Source organism: Salvelinus sp. IW2-2015, unplaced genomic scaffold (assembly GCF_002910315.2).
Source record: "Salvelinus sp. IW2-2015 unplaced genomic scaffold, ASM291031v2 Un_scaffold959, whole genome shotgun sequence".
NCBI lineage: Eukaryota > Metazoa > Chordata > Actinopteri > Salmoniformes > Salmonidae > Salvelinus > Salvelinus sp. IW2-2015.
Window position 1 is genome coordinate 553,015 of NW_019942663.1, and position 17,168 is coordinate 570,182.

Here is a 17,168-nt window from a genome sequence, read left to right on the forward strand (position 1 = left end):
ATAATTTTAATCTGGGGGGGGGGGGTTACAATTGTTAGAGAAAATCAACTGTACAGTAGAGCTCCGGGCAAAGGTTTTGACTGCTTTGGAACATCTATCTTAAGGCTAAGAGAACATTGCTACATAGTTGGGGTAAAAAAAGCCATGTGTTTTATTACACAGATGTTTCCAAGATTTTAGAACTGTACCACCATCTTCTATGCCAAGGGCTACATTCATTTTGCATTAGGTCCACTCTGAAATGAATGTGAACAGAAGATTTCTCACTCCACAGACTGGCTGCACACATGCAGAACTATAACAATACAGGACGGTACAGTATGATCTTGCAACCATTTCAAAACGTTAAAATAACCCAACTTCAGTAAAAAATAGTAAAGTACAATTATAATTTAAGCAATAAGCCGAGGGGGTGTGGTATATGGTCAAATATACCACTGCTCAGAACTTTCTTACGCACGAGGCAAGTGTGTGCTTGGATGCAACCTTAGCCATACCAAAACCCCAAAAGTGCTTATTGCTATTATAAACAGGTTACACAATGTAATTAGAGCAGTAAAAATAATTTTTTGTCATACGCCTAGAAAGTTTATACCCACGGGCTTCACCAATCAACTACATTTATTGGGTTTTTGTAGTTGCGAATATTTTCTCAAACATTCAGCTTATTCGTGTAGAAACATTTAACATTTACCAACCATATTTCAATATTTGGATTTTGTCCAGAACATTTTTGGTGGTGTGGTTGTCTACTAATTGCATATAATCAGTTGCCATTATAAAGATAAGCAGACTTTTATAATACTGAAGAACAATACTGTCAGACATTCAGAAGAGATAATGTGGTCTGACATGGCGCTTTCATRAAGGTCATATCTGTGGGCTTACGTGCGTTAGTAAAAAAAAAMAAACTAAAAGAACAAGAAATACCAGCGAGTGAAAAGCAACATCAGAGAAACCAGCTCCTCCATCCCTGTTGTTTCATTCTGTTAATAGCCCAAGGTAAAGATTTATCTGCTGTTGTCAATTTACTTCAGCTTCAAATAAAGCAGCCAAGGTCACTTTTTCCTCCTCTCTCCTTCTGCCGGCTGCCGGCCCCCACAGGATAACATTGTCATGTCCCTCTAATAGGCAGTACAGGGAATCATTAGTTCTGCTCAGCTTTCTGCCTGATAGGCTTTTCAGACCAATCATCAGTCTAACTGCATCCCAAATTGCACCCTATCGCTTACCTAGTGCACTGCGTTTGCCCTGAGCCCAGGCTAATGTAGGAAATAGGCTGCCGACACAGACAAAGCCACAGCCGTGGGCTTCCCTCCACCAGCCAGCCAGCCAGGCAGTATTGACACTGTCAGGGCGACGGCTTAATCAGGCAGGACACTCTGAACATTGATTTGAGGAGCCTGGCATAATGCTCTCCTTGTTTTATCCACAATGGTATTGATGAGCTAAGAGCCACCACTGGCTAGCTAGCTCACCTGCCACATTGTCATGGAAACTGTGTGTGTGTGTGTGTGTGTGTGTGTGTGTGTGTGTGTGTGTGTGTGTGTGTGTGTGTGTGTGTGTGTGTGTGTGGGTGTGTGTTGTGTGTTGTGCTTGCGTGCGTCCTGCGTGCGTGCTTAGCGCCACAATCAACAAGCCTCCTTCCTCCCCTCCCCTCTCTTTGAGCCTCGAGGTGTCAGACGGTAAATCATTATTGGCATGCTACAGTCCCCCGCCAAGCAGGGTGGCTGAAATACGTTAATAAACAACTGATTGGGCCCACTTCATATCCCAAGGTGCAAACGTGGAACTTTTATCAACCATATCCTAGCAGGCTGCTGAGACCAAGCCAGCCTCCTGTCAGATATTTGCTGGCAATCGTAAAGTATTGTTCAACAGATGGACGGGGGCTTCTCCCAAATGGGGAGCCTGTTTACGTTAGGCTTGGTAGATCACGTAAATAGTGAACAGTGTGCCTTTTGGGGAGCACAATGTGAGGGTTTTCATTATGAACGTGTTTGGTCGTCTGCTGTGGTAAGGTAACAACGATACTATCTGAATGTACAGCGTACAGTATGTAGGCCTAAATCAGAAGACTATACTGTATTCTTAAAGTGTAAATGGGGTTGATGCTTCATGTGTAAATGGGGTTGATGCTTCATTTGTAAATGAGGTTGATACTTCATGTGTAAATGGGGTTGATACTTCATGTGTAAATGGGGTTGATACTTCATGTGTAAATGGGGTTGATGCTTCATGTGTAAATGGGGTTGATACTTCATGTGTAAATGGGGTTGATGCTTCATTTGTAAATGGGGTTGATGCTTCATGTGTAAATGGGGTTGATGCTTCATTTGTAAATGAGGTTGATACTTCATGTGTAAATGGGGTTGATGCTTCATTTGTAAATGAGGTTGATGCTTCATGTGTAAATGGGGTTGATACTTCATCTGTAAATTGAAGTATTATGTATAATTCTTTCAACAACAAAATTCTGATCTCAAATGACAATATGTCATAGAACACAATACATCAGTTGTTTTAATTTGTGAAAAAAAAAAAAAAAACGAAATCATGTACAAGTTATTTACAATAATTTTGTAAAATACAACATACTGTATTTCACATTCAGTATGGTATGTATGACATAGTCAGACATATAAACGTAGCACTTGTCAGTGTCCACAAATAAATGTGCTAAAATGTACAAACAAAACAAACTAGACTGCCAAAACTCCCTCTTTACCCAACGTCTACTGTATACACACAATAGGAATAATACAACAAAGTTTTTTTGTTGACTTCTTGAAAGGACCAAGAAATGACTAAGAAGCGTAGTACGTTTTATTTCAAAGTTTCACCAAATGGTTCATTTGAATGTTAGTTTAAGACTTTTATTCCTTCTCATTACTTGCTACATGCTAATCATCTTTATCTCCGGGCAATCTGTATATTCCCCATAACGTTTTACAATTAAATGTCTTTAAAAAATAAAAGAATGTAAATGTTTTGATGCGAATGTGATGTGATGAGATAGTGTAATATGACAGAGAAATACGTTATTTATGAAATTTGAATAAGATATATCTAGACGTATCAAGATGTATCTACTGAAAATCAGGTGGTACAAAGTTTCACATTTATTTATAAACAGTTATAAATAACTCTCTCCTCTGTTAATATCATGTTACATGCCCTGTTTCTATATAATTCCTATCTTGTTAAGCCACTTTTCGCTACGGTGGATCTTTATCCTGAGTCCTCCTTCGACGTAAACACTGTCTAGCACATTGCTGGCACGGAGGCATGGAAAGCTTGGATGTTCTCCATTCCAGCAAAATGCCACTCTTTCTTTCTTTCCTTCTTTCTTTCTTTCTTCCTTCCTGCAGATTACCAACTTTTATTGTCTCTTTTGGGGGCATGTCATTGGAGTCTCTGTATGTAGACAGAACATGCTTTGATATGCTAGTGTGGTTCTGGCCCTCACGGATCTCTCTTCACCACTGTCCACTTGGATGGTTAGGGGAGAAACAGGGTCATATTGAAGATATTTGGCCTGGCCAGTGCCAGGCAGGCCAGTGCCAGGCAGGCCAGTACCAGGCAGGCCAGCGGCAGGCAGGCCAGTGCCAGGCAGGCCAGCGGCAGGCAGGCCAGCGACAGGCAGGCCAGCGCCAGGCAGGCCAGCGCCAGGCAGGCCAGCGGCAGGCAGGCCAGCGCCAGGCAGGCCAGCGCCAGGCAGGCCAGCGCCAGGCAGGCCAGCGGCAGACAGGCCAGCGGCAGGCAGGCCAGTGACAGGCAGGCCAGTGCCAGGCAGGCCAGTGCCAGGCAGGCCATTGGCAGGCAGGCCAGTGCCAGGCAGGCCAGCGCCAGGCAGGCTAGTGCCAGGCAGGCCAGCGGCAGGCAGGCCAGTGGCAGACAGGCCAGTGACAGGCAGGCCAGTGGCAGGTAGGCCAGTGACAGGCAGGCCATTGCCAGGCAGGCCAGCGGCAGGCAGGCCAGTGGCAGACAGGCCAGTGACAGGCAGGCCAGTGGCAGGTAGGCCAGTGACAGGCAGGCCACTGCCAGACAGTACTTACAGCCAAAGGAGGACCTGTCTACAGGTATAGGTACATTAGCTCTGGTCCAGGGCGTTAGTGAGCGTTCCTCTACTGTACTAAGAGAGAGTTGCAATGGGACCGGAGCTACAGGTATTTATGCCCACATGTAGGGTTATACAGTATAACCCACCCTTTTGGTTTCAGGTAGGCCTATCAAAGTCAATAAGGTATTGATAGGGTTAAATTGGTAGGGTTATACAGTATAACCTAATCCAATAGGTAGACCTATTAAGGTCCTTAATATGTATCTTATTAGTTGCTCAGATAGCTAACGTTACTGAACATTCTCCAGTGTCTCCTCAGAAACAGCTCACATTTGGGTTATAGCATTTGTCATTACAATGACAGGTCAAACGTGCCAAATGAATAGGGAATGTGGTTTATTATTTATTTCCAGTGTCATTCCACCCACATCACATATTTCCTATATACTGTATGTACAGCGAACATTCGCAGGTTGTTTGGGATTTGATATCAAAACTAAAACGGCAGCAATCATACTGTCACACAAACAAACTGGCCTATCGAAATAAGGCTGGGACCAATACAATACCATGTACCATTCTGAAATGAACTCTGACTATCTACCACAAATATAGAATGGTGACTTTACTCTCATCCAATGACGATCCACAAACGATCCGCTAATAATATCATTCGTGTGGGACTGCGTTTAACAGAAAAGACCGTCATATCATATGCCTTTGTTTTTGTATTGGATCTTACCAGGTTTGCCAAAAACCCGTGGAAGCAAACAATAATGGATACGTCAGTCGATAAGCGTCAGTCTTGAAATATCATCGTACAAATGAAAGTCAACAATGTATATGGTTTTTATTGGCAAATAATCAGTCCAGTTTGATAACACTCTATTATAATGCTTCATCGTATGTTATCTTGCATTGCGTTGCTTTGCTACTCTGACTGAAGCGACCCTCAGTCTGGTCACTAGGCAACTGGCTGTGCAAACTACATGGCTGAGTGTTAGCATTAGTGACTGACTGACTGTACATTTGATTGACATCTGATTGTATGTATATGTCTATTACTTCATTTATATATTCATATGTATAAAACATGTCAAAAAGCCTGCTGATATGATGTTACTGTAGCTACTGTACATATGCACTTTTCCATGAGGTTTATTATGCAGCATTGATGTTTTGATCATTCATTTATAAGTCCATAAATTGATGTAGCAACTAAGGATTCTAGCTTTAAAGTGTTCTTCAGATTCCAGTTCCACTGGATCGGGGTTCTAGTTTCATGCGCTCTCTAGGTGGGTTCCATCTGTTCTTGGGTTCTAGTTTCATGCGTTCTGTAGGTGGGTTCTAGCTGTTCTTGGATTTTAGTTCCAGGTGTTCTGCAGGTGGGTTCTAGCTGTTCTTGGGTTCTAGTTCCAGGTGTTCTCCAGGTGGGTTCTACTGTAGGTGTCAAAATAGGGTTCTGTAGTTCAGTATTCATCCTCCACCTCTCTGATGGATGGGATGAGGTTGTTGGTGGATTTGTAAGGGTTCTGGTTGACCTGGTGGTTAACCTGGTGGTTGACCTGGTGGTTGACCTGGTGGTTGACCTGGTGGTTGACCTGGGGGTTGACCTGGTGGTTGACCTGGGGGTTGGCTGTGTGACTACAGTGTGACTTCCTGGGGTAGGCTGCGTTCTCAGGCTCATCTGTAAAGCATGTCTTTTCTGAGAAAACAATGGGGGGGGGGGGGGGGATCAAACAGTTAATGGTTTGTAGATGTTACTGGTTCCACTCCAAATGGCCCCCTTCCTTATGCAGTGCACTTCTTCTGACCAGTTTGCCCATAGGGGTCTGGTCAAAAGGTAGCGCACTATATAATATGGTGCCATTTGGGACGTAATCACTGTTTCAAAGTGATACTATCATCAGCACCAAATAAGTATGATTTACTCTGAATAGGACCCATTGCCTAACGTCAGCTAGTGAACATGGCAAGCTCTTTTTAATACAGTAGTTCGCCATGCTGTTGTATTGGTAGCGGTCATGCAATGCAAATACTGTATCTCATATTGTACCGTCAAATTAAATCAAATCAAAGTTTATTTGTCACGTGCGCCGAATACAACAGGTGTGTAGACTTTACAGTGAAATGTTTACTTACAGGCTCTAACCAATAGGCTTCATAAGTAATTAGGTCATAGAACAAAAAGAGAAACTTCTAAACAACTATACAGCTCTGGGTAATCTGGGGAGTTTGAAAGGACACATAATCGATCAATAAAGTTTTATTCAAGGAAGGAAATCGTTCTACTATCCTTTGTGTTTTTATTATACGAGGGATTCACTCTTTGGCTCGATGTAACCTGCCTTGTTAGGATCCAAATTACAAATACAAGACAAGTTGACAATTGATTTGATATCCGCACTGTATATAATAAATTATTCGAATACTTATTCAACGACATTGTCCTAACGAGAGTATTTTCACAGAAACATAAGGTGGTTGGTGTAGAAGATATAGAACGACTGAAATCATTTACTTTTTAGTTTGTTTGAAGTATAATTTGTCTGAAAACAGATCAAAGTGGCATTAAACCATTTGGTGTGGTTTGTATAAAAATAACCATTCTGTAGTATTAAGAGGGACTGATGATGAGGTTATAGGCATGCAGGTCTGGGATACTGTTGGGTGAGGCAGCTAAATCAGAAACACCAGAAGTTCTTTGCCCCCCCTCCAAAAGGGCATTTTCTACTTCATGCATTTTCACTCATGGCATCCATACCTTGGCCCATTCTATTCATCCTTGTTGCATTTTAGAAAAAGAAGCATAAACTACGTAAGAAATAGCCGCCATGTATGTAGTAATATTTGATATATAAAGTATATTATATATATATTACCTACATAATCGTAATAAGACTAAGCAATTAATCTATTAAAATGTTTATCTGACTCCATAAAGATAATTAGCAATATACAAGAGACTATGGTTGAGTTACGGTAATAAGCAATGAAGAAATGTCTGGATGGAATTCTAAATACAAGTGTATTTAATTACTTTGTAAATGATGAGACAATGGGGGGTTGGTGAGAATCAACACAGAGAATGCTGAATTTCCTAAGACAACACAGAGAATGCTGAATTCCTAAGACAACACAGAGAATGCTGAATTCCTAAGACAACACAGAGAATGCTGAATTCCTAAAACAACACAGAGAATATTCTTGCATACAATTGATAAGAAGACTGACACAATAACACTGGCTGGCTGGGATAGTAGACTGGACTGGGAACATTCAGGTCCAAAATCTACGCCATGCGATATTTTTAAAATGTTCTACTAGCCTGGTCTGGAAAGTACTAGCATCGGACAAGCAAGCTAGCTTAACTCGCATCCCATCCCAAAAGTTGCTCATGTTCTGAATACATCAAAGTGTACATGGTAACATGGTTTCAACTCATTTTGATGGTTAAAATTGTATACATTGATGTTACAGCATGTACACTGCATGTGTATACACGTGCAAATCAACTACAGAATGTCCATGCTTGTTTCCAAAGCATTCTGAGAGTTGTCCATGCTATGCATAAGATTTCTTTTTTTGAKTTCGCTGTAAATCCCCCAAAAATGTATGAAAAGCATGCAAGTTCCATAACAAAATCTATCTAATATAAGCGTTCTCTTTTAAAAATACTAAAATAAGCGTGATTAAAAGAAATACGGAGTAAACAAAAACAAGCTTGTAAGTCTATGTGTAGTCTCACCTACAATACTAACCACAGTAGTATTCACTCAGCAACCTCAGTAACTGTTCATGATATCCTGTAAACCAATACTTAAACTTTAGTATTCTCAAGGAGACCACACACAAAATAATTATTATTAATAGTTCCTTGTTTAGAGATTACATGAATTTTAATGTGTTATTCTGCATTATATTCTGCTGTCATCGAGATGAGGTGATCTATCGGCCATTTTGACTTCTCTGCTATTGAGAAATCAGAGAGAAAAAAGAAGAAGATTATATTGAAATTATAAGAAATGCAGGACTTCATAACAGGCAGTTCACTACTGGACAAATACAAACACAGACACATTCTCTACGTCCCAAATGGCATCCCTATTCCCTTTGTTGTGCACTACTTTTGACCAGATCACATAGGGCTCTGGTCAAAAGTAGTGTACTAAATAGGAAATAGGGTTTGTCATTTGGGACGCAGACATTTTTTTAGAGGAATCACATACTTTTGTTTATCCCGTGAGTCCCTGCTCTTGGCGCGGTTGGTGCGGTTGGTGGCGGGGATAGAATGGCCGGAGGAGCTCTTTTTGCTGGAGGAGTGGGAGGAGTGGGAGCTGTGGGTGAGGCTGGCCTGGGACTGACCCGCGTTGTGGTCAAACTGCATCAGGCAGAAGATCAGGTCTGATGGCACCAGCTCAAAACCATACGGTGGGTTGGTTATTACATATCTGGAGAGGAGAGCGGGCAGCAAGAGAAAGAAAGAGTGAGAGAGAGTAAAGAGGAAAGCGATGAGTGGTGAGGTGAGTGAGTGATGAGTGAGTGAGTGTGAGAGAGAGAGAGAGAGAGTGAGTGAGTGAGTGAGTGAAGTGGTGAGTGAGTGAGTGAGTGAGTGAGTCTGAGTGAGTGAGTGAGTGAGTGAGTGAGTGAGTGAGTGAGTGAGTGAGTGAGTGAGTGTGAGAGAGTGAGAGAGAGTGAGTGGAGTGAGGGTGAGTGAGTGAGTGAGTGAGTGAGTGAGTGAGTGAGTGAGTGAGTGAAGTGAGTGAGTGAAGTGAGTGAGTGAGTGAGTGAGTGAGTGAATGAGTGAGTAGAGTGAGAGTGAGAGTAAGAATCTTATTCCATGTAGTCCTTATATTTAGCAGCCATGTCAGTTAAGAACAAAATTCTTATTTACAATGTTGGCCGGCAAATGTTTGACACAGTAATCAATATTGAAGTTATCGATTTAATCCAAAACTATCAAAATGAGCATCTACAGTTATTCACGTGGACAATGTGTCAACAGTAACTCACCTCCTAACATACTCACCGTTTAGTGCATTGAACTTGTAATGACTTTGTGTGTTTAGATGGCGTCCCTCAATCGGTAAATTCCGAAAGCAAAGCATGTTATATGTTTTTAACGCTTTAACAAAACAAGTCCCCGTAGCAACCGCCTCCTGAAAGACAGAGAAGCAAAAAGTTTAAAAAGTTAAGTTTAGATTTTTTAACTCACAGCTTGTCCCTATATAATTCATATAAATTGTGAATTAAGTCTTGTGGAGTCTTGTGGATTCCTTTTGTGATTTTTCTGGAAACTACTGTAGATTTATGTCCATCCACATTAACTGCTGTGTGCCTCAAACTCAAACACACATGATGTCTATATATTATTCTCATTAAAATGTTTTGTTTTAAATATTTTTTTTAATGTATGATGTGCCATTTTTAGTACTTTAAATTCAGCACAAGCAGTCATATACATTGTTTTTCATCAAAGAAAAACTACACAGTAAGCCTCTGAAAATGAAGCCTCACATTTCATTACATACACTGGATCCACTTGATATGTATGGTTCAGCAGACCAGGGATTTATCATTCAGCCTCCTCTACATGCCTTGTTCTCCCTACTGGCCTCAGTGAGTAAACAACCCTGAAGGACTTTTCTGTATGCAAGCAGAGGGTGACAAAACACAACTAGTCAATTACCCCCAAGTCAGCGAAAGGCCCGTCGTACAAGGCTAGCTGTGCAACACGACACCTGTCCCGGTTAGCGAGGGTCTGCGGCGTGCTGTAGCCTCCTCGTAATGCGTTCTCCTCCGCCAACAGACCCTCCAGCTCCGGAGTGGCCCCCCCTGTTACCAGCGTCCGGATCAGGGTGAGGATATTATCGTTGAAGTATGTCTGAAACGATGAAGGAGAAGAGAGGGATAGAGAGTGAGCAAGAGATTGTTAAGCATGAATCCATGACATGGCAGCCAGCCATCTAGGTCTGAAGAAATTCAAATTACTGCAGGTTTTTCTCCTCTCTCTCTCTCTCTCTCTCCTCTCTCTCTCTCTCTCTCCTCTCTCTCTCTCTCTCTCTCCTCTCTCTCCTCTCTATCTCTCTCCTCTCTCTCTCTCTCTCTCTTCCTCCTCTCTATCTCTCTCTCTCTCTCTCTCTCTCGTTCTCTCCTCTCTCCTCTCTCTCTCCTCTCTTCTCGTCCTCATCATCTGTCACCTCTCCTCTCTCTCGTACTCTCTCTCATCTCTCTCGTGGTCTACGATCGTTCTAGGTGATAGAGGTTCATAGGAGACAGTAGTAGTGGGGTCATGAGTTGTAACAACCCTGTTGTTAGTTCATTACCAACACTGTAAGATTTATGTGAACACTGTTCAGCTCTTCTTCTTCTTCGCTGCTTTGCTGGCTGGCTGGCTGGCTGTCTGCCTGTCTACTTGTCTGCCTGTCTGGTCTGTCTGACTTGTCTGCCTGACTTGGTCTGTCCTGTCTGTCTGTCTGCGTTGTCTGCGCTGTCTGCTGTCTGTTCTTGGTCTCCTGTCTGCTGTCCTTGGCCTATGTCCCGGCTCCAAGCCTGTTTCCACGATGTCTTGGGCTGCTGTCAGGGCTCGCAGAGTAGAATGACGGATGAGCCTTGTCTATTAGGTAACATGACCTTTGTCTACACCGAAACACACTTAAAGGCGATTCTGTTCCACGCCTAGCAAAGTGAAAGATAGACAGATGAAGCCATCATACCAGGTAAAGTGCCAGGCTTTCTTGTATGCTTCCCTGGAGTTTTTTTTTTAACACACTGGGACATAACATTTTATTGTACCAATGGGATTCCATTAAGACTTTCTTGGTTTGATGATGTCTTGTAGAGTCCTTTTAGTCAGTAACATCAGTACACTTGAAGGTACACATATTCAGACAAAATAGTGTTTTGATTATAAGTGTGTATATAAGTAGCGTATAAGGCCTTTATTATGTCTTATAAGTGTGTATGTACGTAGCTTATAAAGGCCTTTATTATGCTCTTTTATAAGCCATACATTAGTGTTTCAAACATAAGTCATGTCTATTACTGGTCAATTGCTTAATAACCTCATTGTTAGTTACAATAAATGCTTATTACTAGTTAAATAAAGAGCAAGTTACATAAGAAACCGGCTGTTAGTAAGCTGTCTCAGTGTGGGACTAATAAGGGCATAGTACCACTCTATGTGTTCCCTGTTGTAAAGTGTGACCATATTTTTATTTGCAAACTTTCGCCCCAGAAATGACGTCATTGAACAGAAAGGGCCCTCCTCCCTCATAATACAGTATGACCATACAACCAACATTCAAGCTGAATGTAATGCTTAAATAACCTCATTAAAAACAAACAAGGACATAGTAAAGACCTTATAAGCCTACGTACATACACACTATGAGACATAATAAAGGCCTTATTAATGCTGACGTACATACACACTTATAAGAGCCATAATAAAGGCCTTAAAATAAAGTGTTACCGTAACATCTATAGTTTCCCATTCCTATTAACCCGATTCTGTTGTTGAGCATTTATCGGAGTATAATAAATCTGAAACACCACAAGCTCTTTGCGTTAACGAAACTGGAGTCTGAAAACCGGGTCTCTTGGGGTCAGAAACCGGGTCTCTTGGGGTTCAAAAAACAAGGTCTTTTGGGGTCTGAAACCGGGTCTCTTGGACTCAGAAACCGGGTCTCTTGGGGTCAGAAACGGTCCTCTTGGGGTCCTGAAACCGGGTCTCTTGGGTCTGTAACCGGGTCTCTGGCAAGCCACAATGCTGTGTGAGCCCACCTTGCTAAAGCCCTATTAGACAATCGCTCAGGTCAGGAGCCAAACGTTTATAGCATTCGCTACACTCCAAATAACATCTGCTACACCATGTGTACGTGAATTATATTTATTTTTTTATTTGATTTGAAAAAATCCTTCAGCTCTGTGTTAGTTAAGTGTACGTCTTACAGCACTCATCAGGGAATCCAGCACGCTGACTGCAAAGCCGTCCCACAGGGCGAAGGGCTGAGTGAGGTATACAACTCTGTGTCAGGATCGTCGTCATCATCACTGGTCCAGGAACTGGAACATTGGAGGTCGTTCACTAGGCGGGGGAAGACATTAAAATACGGACTCAGTGATGTGTATGCTACTACAGTGTTGTTAGCATAGCATGAATGTCAGCGCTGTTCAACATAAGTACACTATAACTACATATCGGATCAAACAGCTCAACCAGGAAACCAGTTATCATCATAACGTGTAGTTGAAAACACAGCCGTAACTGGAGACATTAATTCACGGTAAAACAGCGATTCTGAAGGATCACAGATTCAGTCATAGAACGTACACAATGCCTGATGGCAGGAGGGATGCTTTAAACAGTCAATGGCTGATGGCACGGAGGGATTGCTTATAACAGTCAATGCCTGATGGCACGGAGGGATTGCTTTAAAACAGTCATGGCTGTGGATATGGATCGTTACGAGAGTCAGAGGGGATTTAATACGTAGATATTCAAACAAATTTGTTTACTTGGAGAAGATCTCAAATGTTTACAGGCATCCTCCATGGAAGCGAACATCTCCATGGAAGCGATACACATCCTCACATGGAAGCGAAACATATTGTATGTGCGAGTATTTGTCTCTGGTTGGCTCTGTGGTCAGCTGCAGTATTACAACCCCATATCCAGGCCAGTATGGACCATGACTTTCATGCACATTACAAGACTTAAGCTTTGAAATTTCAACATAAGCAATCTTCAACCGTGTCAACAACACCAATAAGACATTGTTTTGTCTTTGTAAATACAGTAAATATAGCTAAGGTCCAGCTGTAGTTATTCATTTGAAAAGTAAATATGTAAATATTTTTTTCACACACACCTTTGAGCACAAAAAACACCTACAGCTTTTAAAAAGTGAGTTAGTTAAGAGTAGTAGTTAAGAGTTAAGAGCTCTTATTGGAACAGAACTAAGATGATATTATGAAGCAAGAACTAATATGCTACTATGGCAAAGAAACATAGATGATACTATTGAACAAGCCACGAAAAAACTATGATAATAACTATCGGAAAACAGACCTAATGATACTAATGGAAACAGATCAAGATGATACTATGGAAAAGAACTAAGATGCTAACTATGGAAACAGAACTACTATGGATCAACAGAACTAATATGCTACTATGGCACACAGAACTAAATGATTACATACTACGCAACAAAAACAAGATGCTTACTTTGGAAAAAAGAACTAAGATGCTACTATGGAAACAGAACTAAGATGTATACTATGGAAACAGACCTAAGATGCTACTATGGAAACAGATCAAGATGATACTATGGAAACAGAACTAAGATGCTACTATGGAAACAGAAACTACTATGGCAACAGAACTAAGATGCTACTATGGAACAGAACTAATATGATACTATGGACACAGAACTAAGATGCTACTATGGAAACAGAACTACTATGGAAACAGAACTAATATGCTAACTATGGAAACAGAACTAAGATGCTACTAGATGGAAACAGAACTACTATGGCAACGAGAACTAATATGCTACTATGGCAACAGAACTAATGATGCTACTATGGCAACAGAACTAAGATGCTGCTACTAATGGAACAGAACTACTATGGAAACAGAACTACCAATATGCTACTATGGCAACAGAACTAAGACGGCTACTTTGGAAACAGAACCAAGTTGGATACTATGGAAACAGAACTAAGATGATACTCAATGGAAACAGAACTAAGATGATACTAAATGGAAACAGAACTAAGATGCTACTATGGAAACAGAACTAGATGCTATACTATGGAAACAGAAACTAGGAATGATACTATGGAAACAGAAGTAAGATGTGAACTATGGAAAACAGAACTAAGATGATACTATGGAAACAGAACTAAGATGAATATATGGAAACAGAACTAAGTGAACTGATGAACAATACAGATATACTATGGAACAGAACTAAGATGCTACTATGGAAACAGAACTAAAGATGCTACTATGAAACAGAACTAAGATGATACTATGGAAACAGAACTAAGATGAAATACTCAGTGGAAACAGAACTAAGATGATACTATGGAAACAGACTAAAGATGATACTATGGAACCAGAACTAAGATGATACTATGGAAACAGAACTAAGATGCTACTATGAAACAGAACTAAGATGATACTATGGAAACAGAACTAAGATGCCTGCTACCGAGCGTTCTCACTATTTTTAAAACATGTCATATTGTAGGGCTTTCCTCATGCCCCTAAGATGCTCCTACACTATCACAAATAAAGGTCTAGATTTGTTCTTAAACGTCCCGAAGAGTCATTCTGATTCCCATGTAAAATAGCCTTCTGAGTTACTAAATCATCACTCGTAATATGTTGTCCTGATTAAAAATGCTCAAACTGAAAGGAAAACTAACTTTTTCTCTCATGTAAAACTAGCAGGAAGTGTAAATAGACAGACTGAGCGGGCGGGGAGCAAGTAGGCGGTTATGTCGCCTATGTCAAGCAACATGGACCATTTGCTGATACACAAAGCTGCTCAAACAACATTGAAATTGCATGCAACATCCAATCCTGTTATACATCACATCATGGTTTCACAAATGATTTGTTTATAGTGTTTGGTTATTGTAACAGCATCAATATAGACAAGATGTTGGCTATATCATTTAGCTAGCTAGCCCAGATGGAATGTTCAGCACTGTTTATCAAKCTTGCTAGCTAGTTCATCTTGGACAATTTAAATTGAAACTTTACAGCACGTGTCAAACTCATTCCACGTAGGGCTGAGTGTCTGTGGGTGTTCACTCCTCCCTTGTACTTGATTGATGAATTAAGGTCATAAATTAGTAAAGAACTCCCCTCACCTGGATGTCTAGGTCTTAACTGAAAGGAAAAACTAAAAACCACAGACACTGGGCCCTCCATGGAATGAGTTTGACACCCCTGCTTTACTGGGTAAGGTATATATTTATATATATACAGTATAAAGATATAGATATAAAGATATATTGACTGTTAGACAATGTTYATATATCATGATTATCAATGATGTCAAGAAGTTTGTATTTCTTCCGTTTGGCATGTCTCTYGATGTAATGACATGACAACTGTGTCTGAGTTTTGGGCAACCCTTCCCCCTGTGTTTGTTTTATGCTRGCTGAAGACATAGCTATCCAGTTACTATCTAACACCAGACACAGATGAAARTGGAAACCTGTAAGTATCTTTGCCTTATATGAATACGGGAAACGTTTGTTATAATTGCTGACATGCTGCAGTCAAATGTTGGAAACTAGTAGACTATGTAAAACACTCCCCTCTGCGAACCACGCCTTCTGCAATGTTGATTATAAGGCCATACTTACTTAAATAAGGTAAGAGAATAAGACATTACCATTGGTGTATTAAAATKGTGCTTTTTGTGATAACTGAAAGCCACGTCTCCAACATAGTTTTCAGGTATGCCTTGCCTTTGAGTGACTTGTAGAGTTGCCACCATGACTGTATTTATTAGAGTAAGAGACGTGGTTTTTGAATTCGTACATTTTCAGTCCTGTGGTCTTCACCAAGTGAGTTCCTAGGCATATGTTATCATTCAAATTAAACTMTTTATGACAATTTGTTACATATTTCATGAGGCCAAATTTTGAGGCCAAATTTTACCCTAATACAGTGAACTGAAATTAATGGTTTACAGGCCTGAAAGTAGGATTTCAAAACGCTGGTAACCTTCCCCAAATTCTCAGATTTTCAACAAATCCTGGTTGAAGGATTTCCTGTTTATTCCCTCCCGTTTCCAGGAACCTTCCAACTGGGATTTCTGGAATATCTGGGAAATGTGGTAAAGTTGCCAGAATTTTGCAAACCTACCTGCAAGTCACATTATTCTGGGTGTGTAATGGGATGTGTAATTCCTATTTGAACAGCGACAGAATTAGGATAACCAACAGATGGAATTTTTCATTCTCCCACAACCTGCATTCATAAAGACTGCCAGGGATAGGAACATTGTGAGGAGACTACCTAAGCCATCTCAACTGGACAACCATTTCAGGAATGGTGCAAAAAGACTGATTGGATTAGTTTAGCAAAAATGTATGTTATTTTATCTTTGTGTAGCATAAGATTAATGAATCAATTAAACTACATGCAAAAACACAGATATTAAAAACAATTATATAATCAACCTGCAGTAAAGCATTCTGGGAAATATTATAATAATTATGGTACAAATGTGCCTTTTTTGGGTTCCATCCCAATGACAAAGCCGTTAGTTCCAATACAGCATTCTGTATTGTACCTGTTGGTGGGTATTGAGGGTACACAAAATCCGCTTGTACCCTGGGAAACATTTATATTTTAGTAATTTAGCAGACACTCTTATCCAGAGTGACTTACAGGAGCAATTAGGGTTAAGTGCCTTGCTCAAGGGCACATCGAACTAGCAACCTTCGAGTTACTGGAACCAAGGCGCTAACCACTAGGCTTCCTGCCACCCAGAAATGTACATTCACACCGTACCCCTTTTGTTGAGAGTGTGATTATTGTACCTTTTATATTCAAATTATTGGATACATAAATGTGCCATTATAATCTTCATCCGTACATGTACCCTAAAAGGTACCAAACTGTACCATTTGAGATTATACGTGTACCTCTGAAGGTACATTATGTGTTTTTAATATTGTTGTACAACAGGGAACAATACTGTACCCTAACCATACCATTATTTCTAAGTGTATGAAAACAGAACTAAGATGCTACCATGGAAACAGAACTGAKATGCTACTATGGAAACAGAACTAAGATGCTACTATGGAAACAGAACTGAGATGCTACTATGGAAACAGAACAAAGATGCTACTATGGAAACAGAACTGAGATGCTACTATGGAAACAGAACAAAGATGCTACTATGGAAACAGAACTAAGATGCTACTATGGAAACAGAACTAAGATGCTACTATGGAAACAGCCACAAGGACTTGTATTGGGATCAAAGGACCTTGTGATTCTCAGAAAAGAGAAATAGGCCAAAACAAGACAGTCAATTCCAACAAGAGAACCCAAAGTAACAGA

General features: G+C 40.6%; 1 protein-coding gene and 1 pseudogene across 1 annotated transcript; both read right to left on the minus strand.

Moving 5' to 3' along the window:
- Positions 1–3,501: 3,501 nt before the first annotated feature.
- LOC112069276 (keratin-associated protein 12-2-like) lies at positions 3,502–3,951 on the minus strand. The gene has a single exon (XM_024136576.1). It carries the CDS (start codon positions 3,949–3,951, stop codon positions 3,502–3,504), a length of 450 nt encoding a protein of 149 aa, XP_023992344.1.
- A 945-nt stretch (positions 3,952–4,896) lies between these two features.
- The window catches only part of LOC112069277 (calcium-activated potassium channel subunit alpha-1a-like), an 85,927-nt pseudogene continuing 73,655 nt past the window's right edge, over positions 4,897–17,168 (minus strand).